Raw genomic sequence first — 22,340 nt, 5'->3', positions numbered from 1 at the left:
ATATCACATGGTATAAAATTTTCAAGTTGTTTATTTTTACTAGTAATATATTAACATTCAAAATATTAAAAGTATAAAAGAGCCTGGCTCTATCACTTACTAGCTTCCATATTTCCTTTTGTGTCCTTCAAAAGATATTCTATGCATGTAAAACCAAGTATGTACATGTATATTCATATATTCCCCCCCAGTTGCTTACTTTAGACACTGTTCTTTCTCTTAGAATGTTTTTCACAGAGGTATCTTAGAAATTGCCTTTACATAAAGAGATTTAATTAAAAACTGCTTGATCTGAATTGCAATTGGAGTTCTAGATATAATCTTTACTTACATTTCACAAGCAGGAGAAGATGGAAATGTCTGAAGTCCTGTACATAATGAATTCACAGAAGATTGTTGGTTTGCTAGGTGTAGAGGAGGCAATGGCGTTTCTAACTCTTCTTCTAACTCTTCTAGAATGCATACAAATTTAAAAATCATAATATTACATAAACATTGAATAAAATTAAGTATAATTTAGAATTTTTGTTAGCAATTATTATGTTTGATCATTACGTTACAACAAAAAAATTTTCAATAAAAACTTGGCTTACTTGAAATACAAAATAACTTAATTTTTCATCTATATAAGCAATTACACATACATTTCATGGTGTCTCAACTGTGATAGTGGTGGTTTTTAAAAAAATCAATTGGGCCCAGCTGGCATGGCTCAGTGGTTGAGCGTCGACCTATGAACCAGGAAGTCATGGTTTGATTCCTGTTCAGGTTGTGGGCCTGATCCACAGTCTGGAATGTGCAGGAGGAAGCAGATTAATGATTTTTTCATCATTGATGTTTCTATCTCTCTCTCCCTCTCCCTTCCTCTCTGAAATCAATAAAAATATATTTTAAAAAATCAATTGACAATTAAACTTTATTGAGTTTATTATATAAGATAAATTCTAAGAGCTTTATATGTAATCATGCTTTTAATTCTGACAATTTTGTTGTCACTACTATTTTAACCTCCAGAATAAATATTAGTGATGCTAAGTAAGTAGTATTAATGGTGGGTAATCCTTCACCTTAATAAGTCTGGGGTCTAGGTGTCCTAGCAGAGTTACATTTTAATAGGGTGGGCCTGACAAACTGACTCTTATTTATTCATAAGTAGTCAGTATGTTCCTATCACTTTCATAAATAAATAAATAAACTTCCAAATAGATTATTAATATGGTCCAATTATAAATATAACTAAATAACATAGTTAAATATCATCAACATAGTTAAGAAACAACACAATTTGGCATTACACTGGAACAAAAGATTATTCTAAGATTCCAAATTTGATAAAATTATAACATTAACAATAATTATAAGATTTCTTTGAGAGGTTAAAAAGGTTAAATTTATAAAAATATAACAAGGATTAGCAAGATTACTTATTAAGATAAAATATAAAATTTCATTTACTGAGTTATAATATTGTAAGATTCCTATTTTTAATATTAATGCTATTTCCTCTATTTTTCTTCCTTGATCTTTGTAACTCTCTCTGTAAAGTATTCAGTTTTGATGCTAGAAGGATAACGAGTTAGTGATAGTAATACATGTAAAAGAACAGATAAGAGAAAAATATAATACCTTGGATTACAATAATCAAATTTTAAACATGAAAACCGTCCCATAGCAGACTTTGTATGTGAATGCACTGTACTTTTACATCAGATATAGGTAACCTCTGATAAACTAAAGTATTTTATGTTAATCCTTGCCCAAGGATATTTTTCCATTGATTTTTAGGGAGAGTGGAAGAGAGGGGGAAAGACAGAGAGAAACATCGATATGAGAGAAACATACCAATTGGTTGCCTCCTGCATGATCCTGAACCAGAGCCCAGGCGAGGGAGGAACCTGCAACCATGGTACATGCCCTTGACCAGAATCGAACCCAGGACCCTTTGATCTGGAGGCCAATGCTCTATCCACTGAGTCAAACTGGCCAGGGCTGGAAAACTCAATGATTTAGTCAAAATTTCTACCTGGTTTATGGTGCTCTGGTTTGCATTGGCTTTGAATGGCCAAAATCTCTGTGGAACTGCATTTTATAGCTTCAGTGTCAATTACATGCTTGGTAGTAGGATCTGGAAAGAAAAGGAAGGCAGTCTATTTCAGCCAAAGTACTAGCATAATAAACTAGTGGCTTGGTGCACGGATTTGTGCACATTGAAAGGAAATTAATTAAAAGAAATATTTTAATATCGCTATTTGCCCTTTCTCTATACTTGAAGTGTCAGAGATGAAAGAAAATTAGTAAAATGCATATGAAAATAATATATAAATTAATAAATAACATGATATAACAGACATGATATAAAAACAAAAACATGATATAAAAACAACAAAAACATGATATAAAAACATTGATACAATGATTGATAAATTGATTAAAATTATTCTAATATCTCCCTGTATACCACATTAAGAGTAAAAACACTTTCAGAGTGCTTGACTAATTTCCCTTGTGATGAAGTATTTACAACTTTAATGTCACACGCTCTTCGAACTCGAGAGAAAGCAACATATAACTGACCATGTCCGAAAATGGGTTCAGGTAGGAATATTCCTACTCTGCCTATTCCTACAGTTTGTCCTTGTGATTTATTAATAGTCATCGCAAATGCTGACATCACGGGAAACTGTCTTTAAATTAATTTAAATGGGAGGCCAGTGTCAGTCGGGGACAAATCAATTCTTGGAATCAGAACAACCTCTCCTTCCGCAGATCCTGTTAATACTTCAGCTTCGATTATGTTAGGTTGCAATCTTTTGATAATAAATCTAGTACCATTACTAAGACCCTATTTACTATTAAGATTTCTCAGTAGCATGATGATTGCACCTACTTTCAATTTTAATTTATGACATGGCATTCTTGAAGGAGTAATACTATTAAGAAATTCGATGGGAAAATTTTTCTTTTAGGCATCATCCATTGAATCGACGGAATCATCACTCAAATGGTATGTTGTGCCAATAATTGGTCTTCAGATACATTCTGTTGACGATGCTGGCTTCTTTCGGCTTCAGAAGTACATTGAGCCAATAGTTGCTCTTTAGACATATTCAGTTGACGATGCAGCTTTCTTTCAGTTTCAGAATGTCAACAAAAACAACCAAATTCACGATCAACAATGACAGATTGAAACACATGCATGCAATTGGTGCCAGTGAGAGCTTTATATGTATCGCACATGTGCGAGTCAACATTTATTTTTAAATTGCCAGTGCACGTCATATGTACCGGCCGGTCTGTTGGTCGGACAGACATACGGTCGGTCACTTAGCCTTTTATATATATACTAGAGGTCCAAAGCAAGAAATTCGTGCACTCGGGGGGTGGGAGGGCTCCTCAGCCTGGCCTGTGCTCTCTCGCAGTCCAGGAGCCCTCGGTGGATGTCTGACTGATGGCTTAGGCCTGCTCACCACTGGAGAGGCTCCTGCCACTACCGCTGCACTTGCCACGGCTTCTGGCTAAGCGGCATTCCCCCTGTGGGAGCGCACTGACCACCAGGGGCAGCTCCTGTGTTGAGCGTCTACCCCCTGGTGGTCAGTATGTGTCATAGCGACCTGTCATTCCACTGCTTGGTTGATTTGCATATTAGCCTTTTATTATATAGGATAGATGTCTTGTAAGCTTGTTCATTCCTCTGTGGTAATGCCTCTTTCTTACTTAGTCACCATCAGAGCCAAGGAAATGCTGGGAGTGTAATACCACAGTCATCCAATAAAGTTGCTTGTCCTTTACCATTAGCATTCATAAATTTGTGTCCTGCTGAAAAGCCCATGGTCACCCTGCATTCTGAGCTCTGCTATATTTTCAAGTTTGGGTATAAATTTTATTCACATACTCAGGTTGACTTTTCATTCCCTTGCTTTGACTTGTAGGCTGATTAGTAATTCCCTCAATTTAGTTTTGTCTGCAGAATTCCTTCAAGTCTGTGGTCTATGGATAGCAAGCAACCCTGTTCTCAATGGGTATCACAAATCCTCCTTCACTCCTCTAATATTCTATGTCTTTCATAATTTCAACTGAAATTTATGAGAGGGGAGTTAAATATTTGGGCCCAAGTTGTCTTAAAAAGAATTCAACAACATGTACCAAGTCTAACTGAGATGAAACCATCTAAGTTTTAGGTTATGAGTTTCTCTGTACTTAACTGAAGTTAGCACATAAGTTGTTAGTGCTTTGTCATTTTATATAAGAAAAGAAAACAACTAAAAAAGTAATACAGTCATAGGTATCTTAGCTTTATTAGTGTGATTAACTTGAAATGGTCAGATGAATTTCAGAGACATTTTAAGCATGCAAGCATATAAAGAGAAAGATGAGAAAAGAGTCTCATCAATAATTCTGAGATTTTGCCATATAACCTGCAGAATCTTTTTTAAAAATCTGGAGGTTGAGAAAAAAACGAACAAGAATTTTTATAACAAACATTATTAAGTAGTTTTTATAAGTAATAAAATTTTAAATTAATCTTCACCTCTTTTGAAAAGCTTTTCATGTTCATTTTCATCTTCGTGAGTTATTATTTCTGGCACTAAGTGTAATGACTCCTTCAGTTCTGAAGGTGATGGAATACCAACTTCTTGATCAAGGTTTGGAGCTATTAATTCACACTCAGAAAACACTGATGACTGAAATGATAAGTAAGTAAAATAAATTTTTAGTTAGGTTTTGCAAATAAAGATTTCTGAATTCATAAACAGTTATATTTGTTTAATTGATATAACAAATTTTAAACCAAACCCACCCTCAAAAATTGTAATACTATGCATATCTTTAAAAAATAGAAGTGTAGCAGCCAAAAATATATTCTGCTACATAATAAGCAATGTTCTGAGTAATGTCTTGTATGGTCACTGATTATATTAGTGATGTACAATATCCATAGAGGCAGGAATGTCTTCTTTTGGGCTAATACATTTAAAAAATTCTAAATTTTTAAATTAGAACATAATCACTTAATGTCCTATACCAGGTTTAATGATTAAAATAATTGGGAGAGGTTTTAAAATTCTCTATAACTGAGCTACACACCAGACCAATGAAGTCAGAATATATGTGGGTAGGACCCAGACTTCAGTATTTTATTAAAATTCCCCAAGTAATTCCAATGTGTTGCCAAAGTTTAGAACTACTACCTTAGAAGTAAATTTGAATTCTTAGCTGATATGCATTCAACCCATTATCAAGTCTTTTTAATTTGATAATAGTAGATGGTCAAGGTATATTACTAAAATTTTTTAAAGGGTGCTTTACTATTTCTGTAAAAATAGTAATGAAAGTACTATAGCTTCATTTAAACCTACTGTATCTTCTAGTTTCTCCTGACAAAAGTTCTCTTTATCCACATGAAAATCTTCTTTCATATGATCTTTCAAATCTCCTTGAAAAGAGAAACATTCCCTTAACAAAAAAATAAAACATTAAATTAGTGTTTATTAATAGCAAGTTACATGAAATAAAATGTAGCCAAAAATGATAGACAATAATTAAAATTAGAGTTGAAGTACAACAATGATAAAATATTATTATTGGTACCATGTAGATTTGTGAGCATACAAAGAATATTTTCTCCTCTTACAAATATTTACAACACTTGCAACTAAGTACCTGAAAAAATCAGCATCTGTGAAGATCTGTTCTTTGAAATCTAAAAGGGGGTCCTTTATCAAAAACAGTTTCAGCCTACTCAACAGAGTATCCAATGTTGGTAGATAACTTTTATAAGTCATCAAATTATTTGTGAAAATTATCTCTTCATCATCAAAAAACAAATCTGAAAGGAAATAAGAAATATAAAAGAATAAGAAAAAAATCTGAAAGTTATACAAAAGGATCTAGTTACTATAGTGAGCCATTAGATAAAGTTGGGGTTTTCAAACACATGTTTAATTCTTTAATTCTTCATTGTACTCTGCATATAAAGCATGTAGCACAGTACTAGTAAGTAGGTAAAAGCTCAGTAAGTTTTAATATTATTTCATACACTGAGTAGTAACCAAATATCCTAAAAGAGTTATAATAGCTTATAACTGTTCAACAAAATTAGTTTAATCAATGGAGGAAAAGCTCTTGTGCCATGATTTAACATAGCCATGAATAGCCTAAATAAAATTGTAAAGGAATGAAAGCACTTGACTTTTAAAAACCTCACCTGAAGTTATTTTTCCATTGATTCTTACAGAGAGTGGAAGAGACAGAGAGAGAAACACTGATGTGAGAGTCTCCTGCATACACCCTGACAAGGGCTGAGAATCAAGCCTATAACCAAGGCATATGCCCTTGACCGAAATCGAACCTGGGACCTTTCAGTCCCTGGGCTGACACTCTACCCACTGAGCCAAACCAGCCAGGTCACAGCATTTGACTTTTGATGACTAGTCTTTTCTTCTCTGCATCAGTTTGCCTCTTAAAGTCCCCAGCTCATCCCCAGAGACTCTGACATGTACTAGTAGGAAATGGAGATGGTCTGCAAAGCCTACAAGTGAGGCCAACTTTGATTCTAGCACTCTAAAGTTGTCAAGCATGTTCCTATAAAATTAGATACAATGAAAAAGTTTTATAGTTACGTATTTACGTGAGAAGTGTGATGTATCTTACATATTACTGCTAACAACTAATTGCTGGAATACATTTCTGTTCTCTGTCCCCATCCTACCATGTTTGTGTTACTTTAGAATCTTAGCTAATTATGTCAGGGCTTTAACGGTTTCTGAACCTGGCCCCATTCTTCAAAAACTCTTGAGTGGAAAGAGAAAAAGGAAAATGTAAGCTCAGATGAGGAGCTACTCAGAAAGCCAAGCTCCCCAAAGCAAAGGGCACCTTGAAGGGGAGCAATGGTCCCTTGTCCTGGCACTGGTGTTTCAGTTAAGTAACATTAGAATGGCATGAGAGAGGGAGCACGGAGCCATGTCTCCCATGACCAACCATATCATTGGTATGCTTGTGCTTAATAAATATGTAATGTAGAGCAGTGGGGACCATCCCTTTGACTGCTGCTAACTTCAAGTGTCAAAAGAGAACCAGTTAGCCCTGGCTGGTTTGGTTCATTGTATAGAGCTTCGGCCTGTGGATTGAAGGGTTCTGGGTTCGATTCTGATCAGGGGCACATGCCTGGGTTGTGGGCTCAATCCCCAGTAGGGGGCGTGCACAAGGGAGCCAATCAATGATTCTCTCTCCTTCTTCCTTCCTCTATGAAATCAATAAAAATATTTTTTTTTAAAAAAAGAGGGAACAAGTTATATAAACTAGCTTCCTAAAAGATTGTTTATCTAAACCTGTTATGTTCCTGACAATCTTGTGGGCAAAAAAATGTGAGCTTCCCAGAGCTTCCCATTACACACCAAAGAAAACTAGCTATTGGTTCCAAGTCTAAGCATATCTGAGAAAATTTAAAGATGGTTCATTCTGTAAATATTAATAAAGTTATATTAATATCAAAAACCCAAGCAGCACTTGTTTATATCCCTATTTTCACATTCCACTTTCAAACACAGACCTTCTAGCCATCTTTCCTTTTTGATATCTCTGGAAGTCCACCCGGACATTCTTCCTTTTTAGATGCAGCCACTAGATGGCAGCAAACACCACAATTAATGTTCTTTATAACTACAAAGGTAGTTTTTTGTATTTAACCAAGGGTGCTATTTCTTTATATTCTTTTTTAAAAAAATATATTTTATTGATTTTTTACAGAGAAGAAGGGAAAGGTATAGAGAGTTAGAAACATCGATGAGAGAGAAACATCGATCAGCTGCCTCCTGCACATCTCCCACTGGGGATGTGCCCGCAACCCAGGTACATGCCCTTGACCGGAATCGAACCTGGGACCTTTCAGTCTGCAGGCCGACGCTCTATCCACTGAGCCAAACCAGTTAGGGCTATTTCTTTATATTCTTATGCCTATACAGCATTCCTTTGAGTTCTTACTTATTACTGTAACTCTATTATATGAACCAACACAGAGACTATTTTCCTCTATTGTAGAAGAGTGTTTAAACTCTTAAGAAAAAAAATTTGCTAGTTAACTATGAAAAAAAGCAGAAAAAAAGAGGTCTACGAATAGGAAAGAAGATAAATTTATTCTTTGCAGAAGATAATTTTTGTCCACTTAAAAACCCCAACATAACAGAATGAAAACAAATAAAGAAATTCACTAAGGTGCTGCTAAAAGTTATAAAATCAATACATACAAAAACCTAGTAAAAAAGACTAATGGAAAAACTAATTCATAATGGCTATAAACATATTAATATTGAGGGAAAACATAACAAAAATGTGCAGAAAGTATATGGAGGAATCATTAAACTTTAATGAGGATAATTTTTTAAAAACTTAAAGAAAAGGTAAGATAAACCCTTTCCTGGCTAAAAAGTCTATAGTAAAATTTCTACAAAGTCCCAATAACATTAAATTTCTCAAGAGGTCTGTTTCGGAACCTGGAAAAGTGGTTATAAAGTAAATCTGAGGCACTAAGCACCAGTAATTATTAAAGTGCCAGTAGAAAATATTGCATTTTTTGCCCATCACATTGTGTAAATATATTATTACAACATCAGTAATAATATATCCAGTGATGATAAGGTTGGTGTACACAGGGTATTCTCATACCATACTAGTGAACATATAGCTAAAAATATACTTATATCAAATAATTCCATTTCCAAGGATTCACTTTAAAAAGGAAATAATTGAAAATGGAAACACATTTGAAATTAAAGACATTAGTGTTCTCAAATGTATGAATCATAAATAAGATTAAAAACTGCCATAATAGCCGAAACCGGTTTGGCTCAGTGGATAGAGCATCGGCTTGCGGACTGAAGGGTCCCAGGTTCGATTCCGGTCAAGGGCATGTACCTGGGTTGCGGGCACATCCCCAGTGGGAGATGTGCAGGAGGCAGCTGATCGATGTTTCTCTCTCATCGATGTTTCTAACTCTCTATCTCTTTCCCTTCCTCTCTGTAAAAAATCAATAAAATATTTAAAAAAAACAAAAAACTGCCATAATAAAAAACCAGGTTTTTGAGGAAATCTTAGTATATGGTGAACTATTCCCTAGATAATGTTAACATTTAAAAATACTGTAACACATATACAGCATGATCCCAATAGTAAAACAATTTATGTTTAGATTAAGGACTATAACTTTTTAGTAAAGAGATATTCTATATATTTAAGATGTAGATATCTTAATAGTTGTAGAAAAATGTTAGTAAAATTCAATCCTCATTCATGGTCAAATGCTCTTAGCAAACTTAGAACAAAAAGAAGCTTCCCCAACCCAATAAAGTAAATTCTCTAACATTTCACCATTTAGAACAATGTAAATATTAAAAATGATTCATTTAAAATGACGTAAACAATGAAATGATATTTACATCATTTTAATGGCGAAAAGTTAAAGGACTTCCTTTTTGTCAGAAACAAGAAAGGGTCTTGTTTTTCTCTGCTTTTGCTGAACAATGTACTGGAAGTTTCAGTCAGCACAGTGAGACAAAGAAAGTTATAAATGTTGTAAAGGAAGAAACAGATGGCCAACGAAATCACTATCTCAAAGAGTTATCTGTACTCCCATGTTCACTGCAGCATTCATTATGGCAAGGTATGGAGCAACCTAAGTGTTCGTTGACAGAGATGGATAAAGAAAATGTGGTGTATATGTATACACAAGGGAATATTGTTCAGCCTTACAAAGAAGGAAATATAATGAAATAGGACCCCTAACGAAATATAACATATGAATAATTCATATGTATTTAAAAATATTTGTTTATTTTTCAATTACAGTTGACATTCAATATTATATTAGTGTCATATATATAGCATAGCGGTTAGACAATTATATAACTTACAAAGTAATCATCCCCCACCATAAGTCTAGTACTCACCTGGCACCATACATAGTTACTACAATATTATTGACTCTATGGAAATATAGGGATATACTGTACTTTACATCCCCTTGACTTTTTTGTAACTGCCAATTTGTACTTAATCCCTTCACTTTTTCCAACCCCGCTCCCATCTGGCAACTATAAGTTTGTCCTCTGTATTGATGAGTCTGTTGCTTTGGGAAACTCAATCATATTTTCATTCAGTGAATCATAAAGAAGATTCTAATTCTTGCAGACAGTAGCTATTATAAAATTTGCCAATAATAGCTTCTAGTTTGCCACATTAATAATAGCTATGTTTGGGTAGCCTGTTATTTTTTACAAACCCTCTCTTTACATGTACATATACTAGTATATTATTTGATCCCCACAAAAATTTTATAAGAAATTAGAAGAATACATTAAAAGAAAGAAATTATAGAAGAAAATTGAAAACCATGACATTTTAAATAACTGTTCCAAACTTGTACCACTTTTTAAGGGTGGGTTTGGACTCTGGTCAAAGCTTCTGATTCTAAATTCAGGCTCTTCCTACTATACCATGCGTTGAAGTTTAATCTTTAATGCAATCACTCTCTCTCTTCTGAAACTATAAGAGGGATTTAACACGCCTATTTGCCAATACTAAAAACTTATACACAATTTATGTATCTACATAAAAACAGCAGTAAATCAATCAATTTATTTTCCTTACTCAAACTATAGCGTATCTTAAATGATAATACCAATCTATAATAATAAAAGTGTAATATGCTAATTAGACTGGACATCCTTCGGGACAAAGCCGGGGCTGTGAGGGAAGCCCTGGTCCCGCGTGCCAGAGGGAAGCTGGTGCCAGCAGCCTGGGGAAGGAAGGCCTACTCTTGCACGAAATCCGTGCATCCGGTCTCTAGTTATATAAAAGAGCTTTAAATTTTTTCACATAAAAAGGGAATAGGCTTCCATACTAGGAAGGTAGATCTTAGCAAGTTATTATGAGGCTGGAAGAATTCAGCACCCTTTAATATTATGAAAGATTTGAGACATATTTGCGATAAAATATAATTTTAATTACTACTTTTGGTAAATTTGTAAAAACTGGGCGAATTTTCTGACATAATACTGAAATTATTCCATCTCTACTTTGAATTATGGTTTCACATAAGTGATAACATTGAAAATATTTAGGATATTTTAGAAAATAAAAACGTCACTTAATAATCTACTAATTTAATATTATACCAGATTGCTGTTATCAGATCCGTACCCAGATGCTACTATTATTACAGCAATATGCTGTGAGCACGGTATGATCAAATCTCTCAGGCTATTTTGAGGCCCAACACACTTAAACTCCAAAAGCCTAACTTACAATAAGGGGATTAATATAAAAGGGTAAATATTTCCCTAATGTGGCACAGCTTAGAACAGTGATGGCGAACCTATGACACTCATGCCAGAGGTGACACGCGAACTCATTTTTTTGGTTGATTTTTCTTTGTTAAATGGCATTTAAATATATAAAATAAATATCAAAAATATGTCTTTGTTTACTATGGTTGCAAATATCAAAAAATTTCTATATGTGACACGGCATCAGAGTTAAGTTAGGGTTTTTCAAAATGCTGACACGCCGAGCTCAAAAGGTTCACCATCACTGGCTTAGAATTATAATTTTGCAGATGGATATTTTCAATAAAATAAAAATTTTAATCTAATAAAACCAAATTCACTAGGATAAATCTGAGTATTAGTAAGAAATATTTTAAAACAATAGAATCAAATGTTTTACCTTGGTTCTGTGCTTGAAATGCTGGACATTTTTCTGAACAGCTAATAGGTGTAAAGACTTCAGTGTAGTCCTTCTGAGTGTGTAAGATGGCTTCATCGACTTCAATTGGGGAGTTTGGATTTGAACTTGGAACAATTTCTTCAAATTCACAGTTAATCTGAGTCATCATTCCTGTAACTGTTTTTCTATGACATTGTAAAATTACTGATTTTATGTATGTCCTATTTTAAAACATCTTTGTTAACAAATAGCATATATTCACTGTAGAAAAACACACACCAAATTTCAACAGATACAGAGAAAAATTACCCATAGCCCCACCACTCAAGAAATAAATTTAAAAATTACGTATTTTTGTAGTTACTTTTAATATTTTTATTATATACACTAGAGGCCCGGTGCACAAAATTCATGCATGGGTAAGGTCCCTAGTCCTGGCCCACAATGAGGGCTTATCTGTGGGGTGATTAGGGGGGTGATCGGGGGCCCGCACTGGCACCCACCTTGGCTGGCCTGGCACTCCCCCCTCACCGGTCCCACCCCTGCTGCCACCGCCAGTCAGGGCCTGCGGGCTGGGGGCAGCTCCTGCATTGAGTGTCTGCCCCTGGGTGGTCAGTGAGCATCATAGCAACTCGTCGTTCCACTGTTCAGTCAATTTGCATATTAGGCTTTTATTATATAGGACTAGAGGCCCAGTGCACAAAAATTCATGCAAGAGTGGGCCTTCCTTCCCCTGGCTGCTGGCACCGGCTTCCCTCTGACACCCAGGACCCGGGCTTCCCTCCTCAGGCTGCAGGCAGGCACCCGGGACCCGGGCCGGCTTCCCTTCGGCCTGGCTTTGTCAGGAAGGATGTCTGGTCTAATTAGCATATTACCCTTTTATTATTATAGATATTTACTAGTATTATTGACAATATTACAGATGTCTCCCATTCCCCCCTTTTTACCCTTCACCACCCTATTGTCTGTGTCCATGGGCTATGTTGAATATTTCTAAACCAAAGTGGATTCATGTACATAGTATTCTGTAATCTGTTCTTCTGCTAAACAGTAAAGCATGAGTACATTTATATGTCAATCAATGTATATTTACTTCATTTTTGAATGGATGAACAGGATCCAATTATATTGGTAAATCATAATTTATTCAACCAATTCCCTGTTGTTGAAAACTTAAATTTTCTTAATTGTTTTGCTATTATAATGCAAGGAATATCTTTGTGTACTTGTCTAATTGTTTTCTCAAGATACGCATGGCAAAAAATGCCCATATATATTAAGACACAGTATGCCAACAAATTAGTAAAAGTAAAATAATTGAGGCCTTACAATCAATATTAAGAAGTAACAAAAATAGAAACAAGAAACAAAGAGAGGTGAGACAGAGGAAAAGCAAGATTTAGGAAATCTCGGTAGTGCTAATGATCAGGATTTTATCCTTAAGTTCCATTAGCAGTGGCTCCTGAATCATTTTCTCTGTACCTACTGCTCAACTTTGCTGTGAACCAAAACCTACTATAAAAAATAGAGTCTATTAAAAAATTAAATTTTACTGCATGAGACAAAAATTGAACTCAATAGTGGCTTAAACACACACAAAACGTCTGGAGATTTGAAGTTCATGGCTAGCAAGGCAATTCTACAATTGGTCAGGGACTGAGGCCCCTTCTGTTCGACTCTGCCATGCCTAGATTTAATTCTTGTCAGTATGGTCCAAGGTGGATGCTGGAACCAGTCATTACATCTGTATTCCAGCATCAGGAAGGAGAAAACTGAAGGAGAAAAACATGCCACTTCCTTTTAAGGACATTCCCCAGAAATCGCAAAAGCCTCTTTTGCTTCTATCCCACTGCGAAGAACTTGGGTCAAATTGCTAGGATTGGCTACAGGGAGGTTGAGAAATGTAAATCTTATTCTAGGAGGTGCCATAGGTTCAACCTGCTTTGCCATGGACTATATATTGGTACTGCAAAATGAACGGAAGGTCAGATATGATGGGGTGTCCATTCCTGTAGGGTCTCTCATTTCTCTCACACATGAATCTTTGGTTTGAGCCAGGGTAGCCTGATCATTGCTTTTGCTAAGCACTTATATCATATTCCTGCTTCTGTGCCTTCAGACATGCTGTTTCCTTTGCCTGAAATGCTTCTAAGTAGTTTTCTCCTTCAATGTCCAGCTCAAGCTCAATTCCTACTTCTTTGTGAAGCTGATCTCTCTTGCTTATAAATGCACAGCCCTACCAATCTGACCCACAGAGTGAAGAGATCATTTTATATCTTGTTACTCAACATAGGTTGGGTGCGAGCCCACAGCAGGTACAGTGGGGCCGGGATGAGCAGGAGTGGCAGGTAGGAGCTGCAGGTGGTGTTGGATTGCAAGTTTCGGACCGATCCCTGCAGGCCACCCAGAGGGACCCCACCCATGCACGAATTCGTGCACTGGGCCTCTAGTAATAAATAACATTTTGACAAGGTATGTTAGAAAACAGCCTTACATCTACAGGAGAAAAGACTGTTTTTAATATAAAGAATTTTCTATATACATTTTCTACACAAAGCATACTTATTGAATAAAGGCATAATAATATTTGCTTTATTTCTGTCTGTCTTTGTAACACAAATGCATAGAGAACAGTTAATATATGATAAATGAAGGAAGGATAAAAAGAGGATATAAGTCACTTCTATTAACCTCACTTTTGTGGTCAGATTAAGGCTTTTTCTTCTGATAAAAGAAGATCTGCCTGAGCTGGTTTGGCTCAGTGGATAGAGCATTCGTCTCAGGTTCGATTCTGGTCAAGGGCTTGGTTGCAGGCCAGGCCCTGGTCAGGGCGTGAGTGAGGCAACCAATCAATGTATTTCTCTCACATCGACGTTTCTCTCTGTCTTTCCCTCTCTCAAAGATCAATGGAAAAATATCCTCGGTGAGGATTAACAACAAAAATAAAAAAGGAAGAAGATATGTGAGGATATAAAGGAAAGGATCTTCTCTCTTTGGTTGTCTTGAGGACTTACTGTTTAACTTCTAGATGTAAAAGGAAAATTTGAGGTTAAGGACACATACTTTTCATGGAATTCCTCCCCAATGAGGCTTGCTTTCCATTGGTCCAAGATTGAGCTATCTGTCATTCCCCAAACTGGAACAGCTGAGACTAGAAAGAAGAATGGTAAACATTAGCTTTCAGAATTTTCTTTTACACTTAATACAAGGAAGCCCAACATTCAACTTTTACATTATGGTGTTACCTTTATTTGTTCATCATGTAGTTTCCCCCTAAGTTATACCAGATTCCAAATATTCAAACAATTATTCTCATTACTACGACCCCCACCTTCACCCAAATCCCTCAATTACAGGCAGAACAATATCACCAGAAGATACCATCCTATTTTTACAGCCTCTCTTTTGCTTATACAGCACTATCCTCCCAGGTCATGCTGTTCAACAGCTCATATTACTCCTCATAAAGCCTTTATTAACCATTCCAACTCACTCTAATGTATTCGCCATGAAGGGCAGTAATATTGTCAGCAGTACTCCCTCTGGTACTTAATCACATTCAGTCACATATTAAAATTGTATGTATCTATACTTGTCTCCCAAGTTAGACCCTTGGTTCCTTAAGGACAAGAGCTGTGTCATATACTAATATCAAATAAAGCAACTGAGTAAAGGAAGAGTCAAATGACCTGTATCTTCCTACCAGTGTTACTTCTTACTAGTTTCGTTATCTTGAACAAATCACTCAACATTTGAGTCTGTGCCTCACTGAAAAAATATGAAAGTTTAGTGGAAATCTTTTATGCAGAGTACAAGTTCTAGAATCACTCTGCCTGGTTTTTAATACTTGTACTGGTACTTATTAACTATATGACCTTGGGTAAATCTCTTAGCCTCTTTGTACCTCAGTTTCCTTATCTACAAATTAGAAATAGTAATGGCTTTTTCATAGTGTTTTCATAAAAATTAAATGTGATGAGACATTAAATGTAATTTGCTTTAGAACAGTACCTGAAATATTATAAGAGCCTAATAAATTTTGAGTGTTAATATTTTTTAAAAGATGAAAAGGAAAATAAGTAGGAAGAAATTATAAACTCATTTTTTCCCTTCTGCACTTTTAGAAAAACAGTTTGATAAAAGCTATTGCAACCCAATTGAGACCTTCAATCCATTGACCCTTCCATTTTTCTTGTGTTCATCCTCTCTCATATCCTCACTTTCTTTCTCAGTTTAGGTTCCATGGCAGCCCCATTACCACTTCTTTGAAAGACTTCAGTTGCCTCTTTATCTCTTGTACTAACTTACAAGGTTTTCCCCAACTCTCCACTTTGTGTAAATGCTCTAGAGCAGCTGAAAATTATTGGAGGAAAAGTCTCCCAGCCATGCCAAATGAACTCATTTGAAATTATGATCATAAATTTCAAAAGGGCATCCAATGTTGACAGACGATAATAACATAACTTCCTAATAAAACTGGCTTTCTCATTTTTGAAGACAACTAACTATTTAACACTTCTCCCTTTGAATTTTCAATACTCATTCCCTTACCAACTCTCAGTCTATGGCCTTGCTTCAACATAGAAAATTGATATAAATCAAGAACCACCTTGTCTTTCACCCCCAGCTCTACCATCTCAGTGGCTTAGTCCCTACAAACCCTGCCTTCCTATCCATCACTATGGAAGAACTACCCTACCTCTTCATACCAACTCCTCCAACTGTGCTCTTGATACTACACCCTTTTATTAAGCTATCCCTTTTTCTTTCCTACATCATTCTTTTCTCTCTTTTTACCAAGATAATTTCCACTGGCAAATATTTTATAGTCTCTTTCCTTATCACACACATATTTTTTAAAATCACACATTAAAAAAACAAGAAAACAAAAACATGCTCTTTACCTCATTTCTCCCTTTTCTACTTTGCTTCATAGCAAAATTCCTCGGAAGAGTTGTCCGTCTTTACCACCTCACATCCACTTCTCATTCTCTTCTCAACATACTCTAATTAGGCTTTCTTACCCAATATTCTAGTGAAATCTCTCTTACCGAGGTCAGCAATGCCCTTAATTTAGTCAAGCTAATGGTCAACTCACTATCATCATTTTACTTGACCTTTTAACAGGGACCAATGTTTTCGACTACTTCTCCTTTCTTGAAACACCTTCTTCTTTGGAGTGCTACACCACCACACTTATTTGGGTTTCCTTTCTCACTTGTCTTCTTAAGTGATTCCTCTTTCTTTATCAGCCTTTTAACGGTTGGAATGTTCCAAGGCTCTGTCCTAGGCTCTCTGTTCCATCTAGACCAGGGGTCCTCAAACTTTTTAAACGGGGCCAGTTCACTGTCCCTCAGACCGTTGGAGGGCCGGACTATAGTTTAAAAAAAAAAACTATGAACAAATTCCTATGCACACTGCACGTATCTTATTTTGAAGTAAAAAAACAAAACGGGAACAAATACAATATTTGTATTTGCATGTGGCCCGCGGGCCGTAGTTTGAGGACCCCTGATCTATACTCATGCTTTCAGTGATGTCATCTAGTTCCATGAGTTTATGTGCAATTTACATATCAATGACTCCAATCTGAAGCTCTACCTGTGCTCAAGATTAATATAATCAATTGCCTTCTTGATGTCTCCATTTAGAAGCCTAATAGGCATTTTAATCTGGTGAAAGCAGAGCTATTGATTGCAGCCTATGAGATACAAATTGGCTTCCCTATGAGCCTTTTTCTATCTTAGGAAATAGCACTGCCATCCACCCAGTTGCTAAGGTCTGAAACCTAAAAGAAATTTTTGAATCTTACACTTTTTTAACCCTCACACTGTGGGTTAGACTTCTAAAGTAAACCCATTTTCAACCACTTCTCACATATCCATTATGATAAGCTAGTCCAAGCCACCATCATCTTTTATGTATAGATTCACCTGATAATCTAGATCAGTGATGGCGAACCTTTTGAGCTCGGTGTGTCAGCATTTTGAAAAACCCTAACTTAACTCTGGTGCCGTGTCACATATAGAGATTTTTTGATATTTGCAACCATAGTAAAACAAAGATTTATATTTTTGATATTTATTTTATATATTTAAATGCCATTTAACAAAGAAAAATCAACCAAAAAAATGAGTTTGCGTGTCATAGGTTCGCCATCACTGGTCTAGATTCTGAACCACTTAAAATATCTTTTAGATTGACTCTCCTGTCTTCAACTCTTGCCTCCCAATCACTATCCCTTCCATCCTCTAGACAACTAGAATAATTTTTCTAAAGCTTAAATCAGGTTATGTCACTCCCTGTCCTAAAACTGTTCAATGACTTACTACATTAGCCGTACTCTAAACAAACTCCATATTATGAGCTTCAAAGCCTTATATCTTTTAGAAACTGCCTACTTCACAGATCTCCATTTTCATGAGCCAGTCACAATGGCCTAATTTTCTGGTCCTTACACACATCAAGTTTATCCCTAGTCAGGAACTTTACATTGGCTTGAAAGGCTTCTCTCCATCTTTTTATGGTTACTGCCTTTTCATCACTCTGATCTCAACTCAAATGTCCACCTCTTCATAGAAGTCCTTCCCTAACCATATTCAGAATAGCACTCTCTACTCCTAAAATTTCATATCACATTAACTATTGTCTTATCTTTCATTCATTTCTAGAATAAGCTTTTCAATTCCTTAGTTTGCCACCCAAATAAATAAATTCAATGTGTTTTATTTAATAAGAAAAGCACTGTATTTTCTTAATTTACTGTGCTAACCTCTAAAATAATTTTTAAAATAGATTATTAAGAAATAAAAGTAAAACATACCTCTTGTCCATGGCCTCCTAAATTTATGATCAGTAACTTCTGCATAATAATTTCCATCTTGATATAAACATGAAGGGATTCGAAGCAATAAAGCATCTCTGCAAAATTTCTTTCTAACTACATTCTATGTAAGAAAGCAAGATTATAAAATATTTTAATATATTAAACATATTTATCAATATTCAGAATATTAAAATTCTCTATTCTTTAAAATATATGGTTTAAAAAAAATCCCCAGATAACCACTGCTTTAAAAAAATATATATATATGTTTTTATTTATTTCAGAGAGAGGAAGAGAGAGGGACAAAGAGATAGAAACATCAATGAGGGAGAAACATTGATTGGCTGCCTCCTGCACGTCCCCTACTGGGGATCGAACCTGCAACCCAGGCACGTGCCCTGACCTGGAACTGAACCAGTGAGTTCCTGGTGCATGGGGTGATGCTCAACCAACTGAGCCACACCAGCCAGGCTAAATGTATGTTATTTTTATTTAAAGGTAATATATGCTCATTATAAAATATAAAATAACACAGAACCACATACTGAAAAAATCAAGGTCCCTGGTAATATCAGTAATAGTTTGGTATTGTTTCCCCCAGTCTTTTTTTCCAGGTTAGGCCAAAATATGTGTGTGTGTGTGGTGTGTCTGACAAAAAAATGGGATCACATCATTTATATACCATTTAGCAATGTGGTTTTTTTCACTTAGTAAAACATAGCTGTCTTAATATTTTTCTTCTATGTCTTTGCATTATTTCACTTGTGAGAACCATCAAATGTTTTTCTAATTTTAAAAACTCTAACAAATAAAGCTCGTTCTTTAAAAGAATGTTAAATCAGCTAAGCAAACTTGTAAATCGAAGTTCTCTATAATTCCATTCTGCCTTTACTTTCCTGTTTTATCTCCCATTACTCTCTAATACTAATGGTTCTCTTTAAATAGACTTGTCTCCTTATTACCTCCCTTAACATTCAGCAGTCACTTCCTTACCAGGCACACCATGGTTATTGTTTGCCTCTGAAAAATGCCCCACTACTCTACTCTAGCTATCAACAACCTATTCGTCTTTCAAGGCTTGTCTTAAGCAATACCTCCTCTACAAAGTCATCCCTCAATGATTCTCAACTTCCCACAGAGTTCATTATTTTAGGAAGTTGAACAAATTATTGTTTTGTGCATAATTCCCCAAGAGTTTTATGTTTGCTGAAGGTGTTAAAACATATTAAATAACAGATCGTCATTATCCAAAAATAAATGGTACAAAGAAAAGATCAGTTAAAGTAATTTATATGAGAATCAAAGGTTCACAGTAAGAAGGAAAAATAGCTTGATTGGTACTTTATCTAAAAAACTAACAAACTTATAAAAAATTAAATTTTATACCTAACAAAATTTTGTTTATAATTAGTTTATAATTGTAATAGTTTTGTCACAATTCCCCCACAAACTGTATTAAGTGATGATATACATGATATTAGTCATTACTTCACCTTTGATCATAAAAAGATATTTTTAGAAAGTATTTGAGGATTTAGTCAAATTTTCCCAAGGTATCTCTGACTCTGATATTCAAACCATTCTCTTCTTTTTGTTTGTTAACTGATCTAATTTTGCAAGATCCTCATTTGATAATAGGTTTACCTGCTTTTGAGTATTTCTTCAACACTGTTTTCATGAATTCTACAAAATCCTGTATTTTTTGTAAGAGTTACCATTTATTAGTATCATATTTGTACTGTATTTGAACAAGAAATTAAGATACTATGGGCAAGATTAAAGTTTGAAGATGTTTGAGTATAGACTAATTTTGCAAGTGGCCAATCCTATATAATAAAAGGGTAATATGCAAACTGACCCTAACAGCAGAACGACTGGGAATGACTGGTCACTATGATACACATGACCACCAGGGGACAGACGCTCAATGCAGGAGCTGCCCCCTGGTGGTCAGTGCACTCCCACATGGGGAGCTCTGCTCAGCCACAAGCCAGGCTGATGGCTGCCAGTACAGCGGTGGTGGTGGGAGCCTCTCCCATCTCCTCAGCAGCGCTAAGGATGTCTGACTGCAGCTAGGCCTGCTCCCTGCTGGCAAGTGGACATCCCCTGAGGGCTGCCAGGCTGCCAGAGGGATGTCTGACTGCCAGCTTGGGACCAATCCCCTAGGGAGCGGGCCTAAGCCAGCAGGTGGACATCCTCCGAGGGGTCCCAGACTGCAAGAGGGCATAGGTCTGGCTGAGGAACACCCCCCAAGTGCGCAAATTTTTGTGCACCGGGCCTCTAGTCCTATATAATAAAAGCCTAATATGCTAAGTGTCCAACCCTTTGTTCGACCAGTCGCTATGATGCACACTAACCACCAGGGGGCAGATGCTCCAACTGGTAGGTTAGCTTGCTGCTGGGGTCCAGCCGATCGGGACTGGCCAAGATGGGCTGGACACACCCTAGGGCCCTTCCGTGGTCCCTCCCCAGCCCTGATTGTGCACCAGTGGGGTCCCTCGGCCTGGCCTGAGCCCTCTCACAATCTGGGACCCCTCAGGGGATGTCGGAGAGTCAGTTTCAGCCTGATCTCTGCTGGCCAGGCCAAGGGACCCCACTGGTGCACAAATCTGTGCACTGGGTTTCTAGTATATTCATAAATATATTTGTATAACAATGATCTCTGATTCCTTGCCACATATATGTTATAATGACACATTTGTCTCCCTCACTTATGAAGGAGTGATAAAACCTGAAGATGCCTTTATTTTCTCTAAAATGTAACACAATTTTGGTTATATTGGAATAATTTTTTTTCCTGGTAGATGGGGTCAAGGTTATAAAAAAACCCCAAAAATTTAACTTGTGAATTAAGATCATAAGAACAGTGAACTGTTGTATGACAAGTACTCCAGTTAGTTCTTAACAATGTGCCTTGGTTGACTCCCAGCTTTGTACAAACTATTTGACTTCTCTAGACATTAGTTTCCTAACCTTTAAAATTGTAAAACCTTTATAATAATAGTATCTACCTCAGGTAGTTATGATGATCAAATGACATAATCTATCACAAGAGCAAATGATCAAATGATATAACCCATCAAACAAACAATGTACCTGGCCCATAGTAAGTGGTCAATACTGTTATTTTATCATAAAGATAACTGAGATTGCCTTTCCCTCCCCCTCCTTTCAAAAAAGATTACTCAAGATTATTCATAAAAGCAGCCCAAACTTGCCAAGTTTCCTTTTTTTTTCACTAAGAGTTTTAATTTCATGTTATATTGTCAATTATTTTTCCCAAACTGTCATTTTTAAGGTATATTAAAAGTAAAAAGTAATTTTAAATAAATCTCAAAGCAACTAGACTGAGGATGAATCTAAGGACAACTGCAAAATTATCATAATCATGTTGTGAATGCAGATAGCACTTTTTATATCACAATTCTTAGTAAAAAGGTGGTGACCCAGTAACACCCTACCTCGTATAAATAGTCTATTGCACGATATTTGAATATTGAAAACATTTCTTCTTCCTTTCAAGGCAGTACAAATTTCAACATCTGGAAAAAGAAAAATGAAATTAAATGCTGGTAAAATAGTGAAGCCAGGAACAGACAAATCATTCTTAATCACAAAACTGTGGTCATTCATTTAAAAAAAAGGCTCTGAATGATAAAAAAATTAATTATGAACATAATACTTATTAAAGACTTATAGCTAATATATAAATATGTTGATATAAAATCTTTCACATTGTTGAATTCTTCCAACTTCTTGTTGGGAGATTGAAATATATTTAATGTGATCATTTTGT

The 22,340-nt window shown here is 35.8% G+C and overlaps 1 protein-coding gene across 1 annotated transcript in view; it reads right to left on the bottom strand.

Annotated features, from left to right (window-relative positions):
• Positions 1-22,050, bottom strand: part of SHOC1 (shortage in chiasmata 1) — a 56,622-nt gene extending 34,572 nt beyond the window's left edge. Inside the window, exons 1-10 of the mRNA XM_070430877.1 lie at positions 22,006-22,050; positions 18,542-18,665; positions 14,782-14,869; positions 11,719-11,903; positions 5,662-5,827; positions 5,337-5,454; positions 4,529-4,682; positions 2,024-2,125; positions 332-440; positions 97-99 (exon numbers count right to left, since the gene is read on the bottom strand). Of these exons, the coding sequence (XP_070286978.1) occupies positions 97-99; positions 332-440; positions 2,024-2,125; positions 4,529-4,682; positions 5,337-5,454; positions 5,662-5,827; positions 11,719-11,903; positions 14,782-14,869; positions 18,542-18,665; positions 22,006-22,050 (1,094 nt within the window). The remainder of the gene's footprint in view (positions 1-96; positions 100-331; positions 441-2,023; positions 2,126-4,528; positions 4,683-5,336; positions 5,455-5,661; positions 5,828-11,718; positions 11,904-14,781; positions 14,870-18,541; positions 18,666-22,005) is intronic.
• Between the last annotated feature and the right edge of the window lie 290 nt (positions 22,051-22,340).

The sequence above is a fragment of the Myotis yumanensis genome, unplaced genomic scaffold (genome assembly GCF_028538775.1).
Source record: "Myotis yumanensis isolate MYYU_CA2020_CCGP unplaced genomic scaffold, mMyoYum1.0.hap1 SCAF_12, whole genome shotgun sequence".
NCBI lineage: Eukaryota > Metazoa > Chordata > Mammalia > Chiroptera > Vespertilionidae > Myotis > Myotis yumanensis.
Note: the sequence above shows the minus strand (reverse complement) of the source record. Positions and strands in the feature narration are given on the sequence as shown.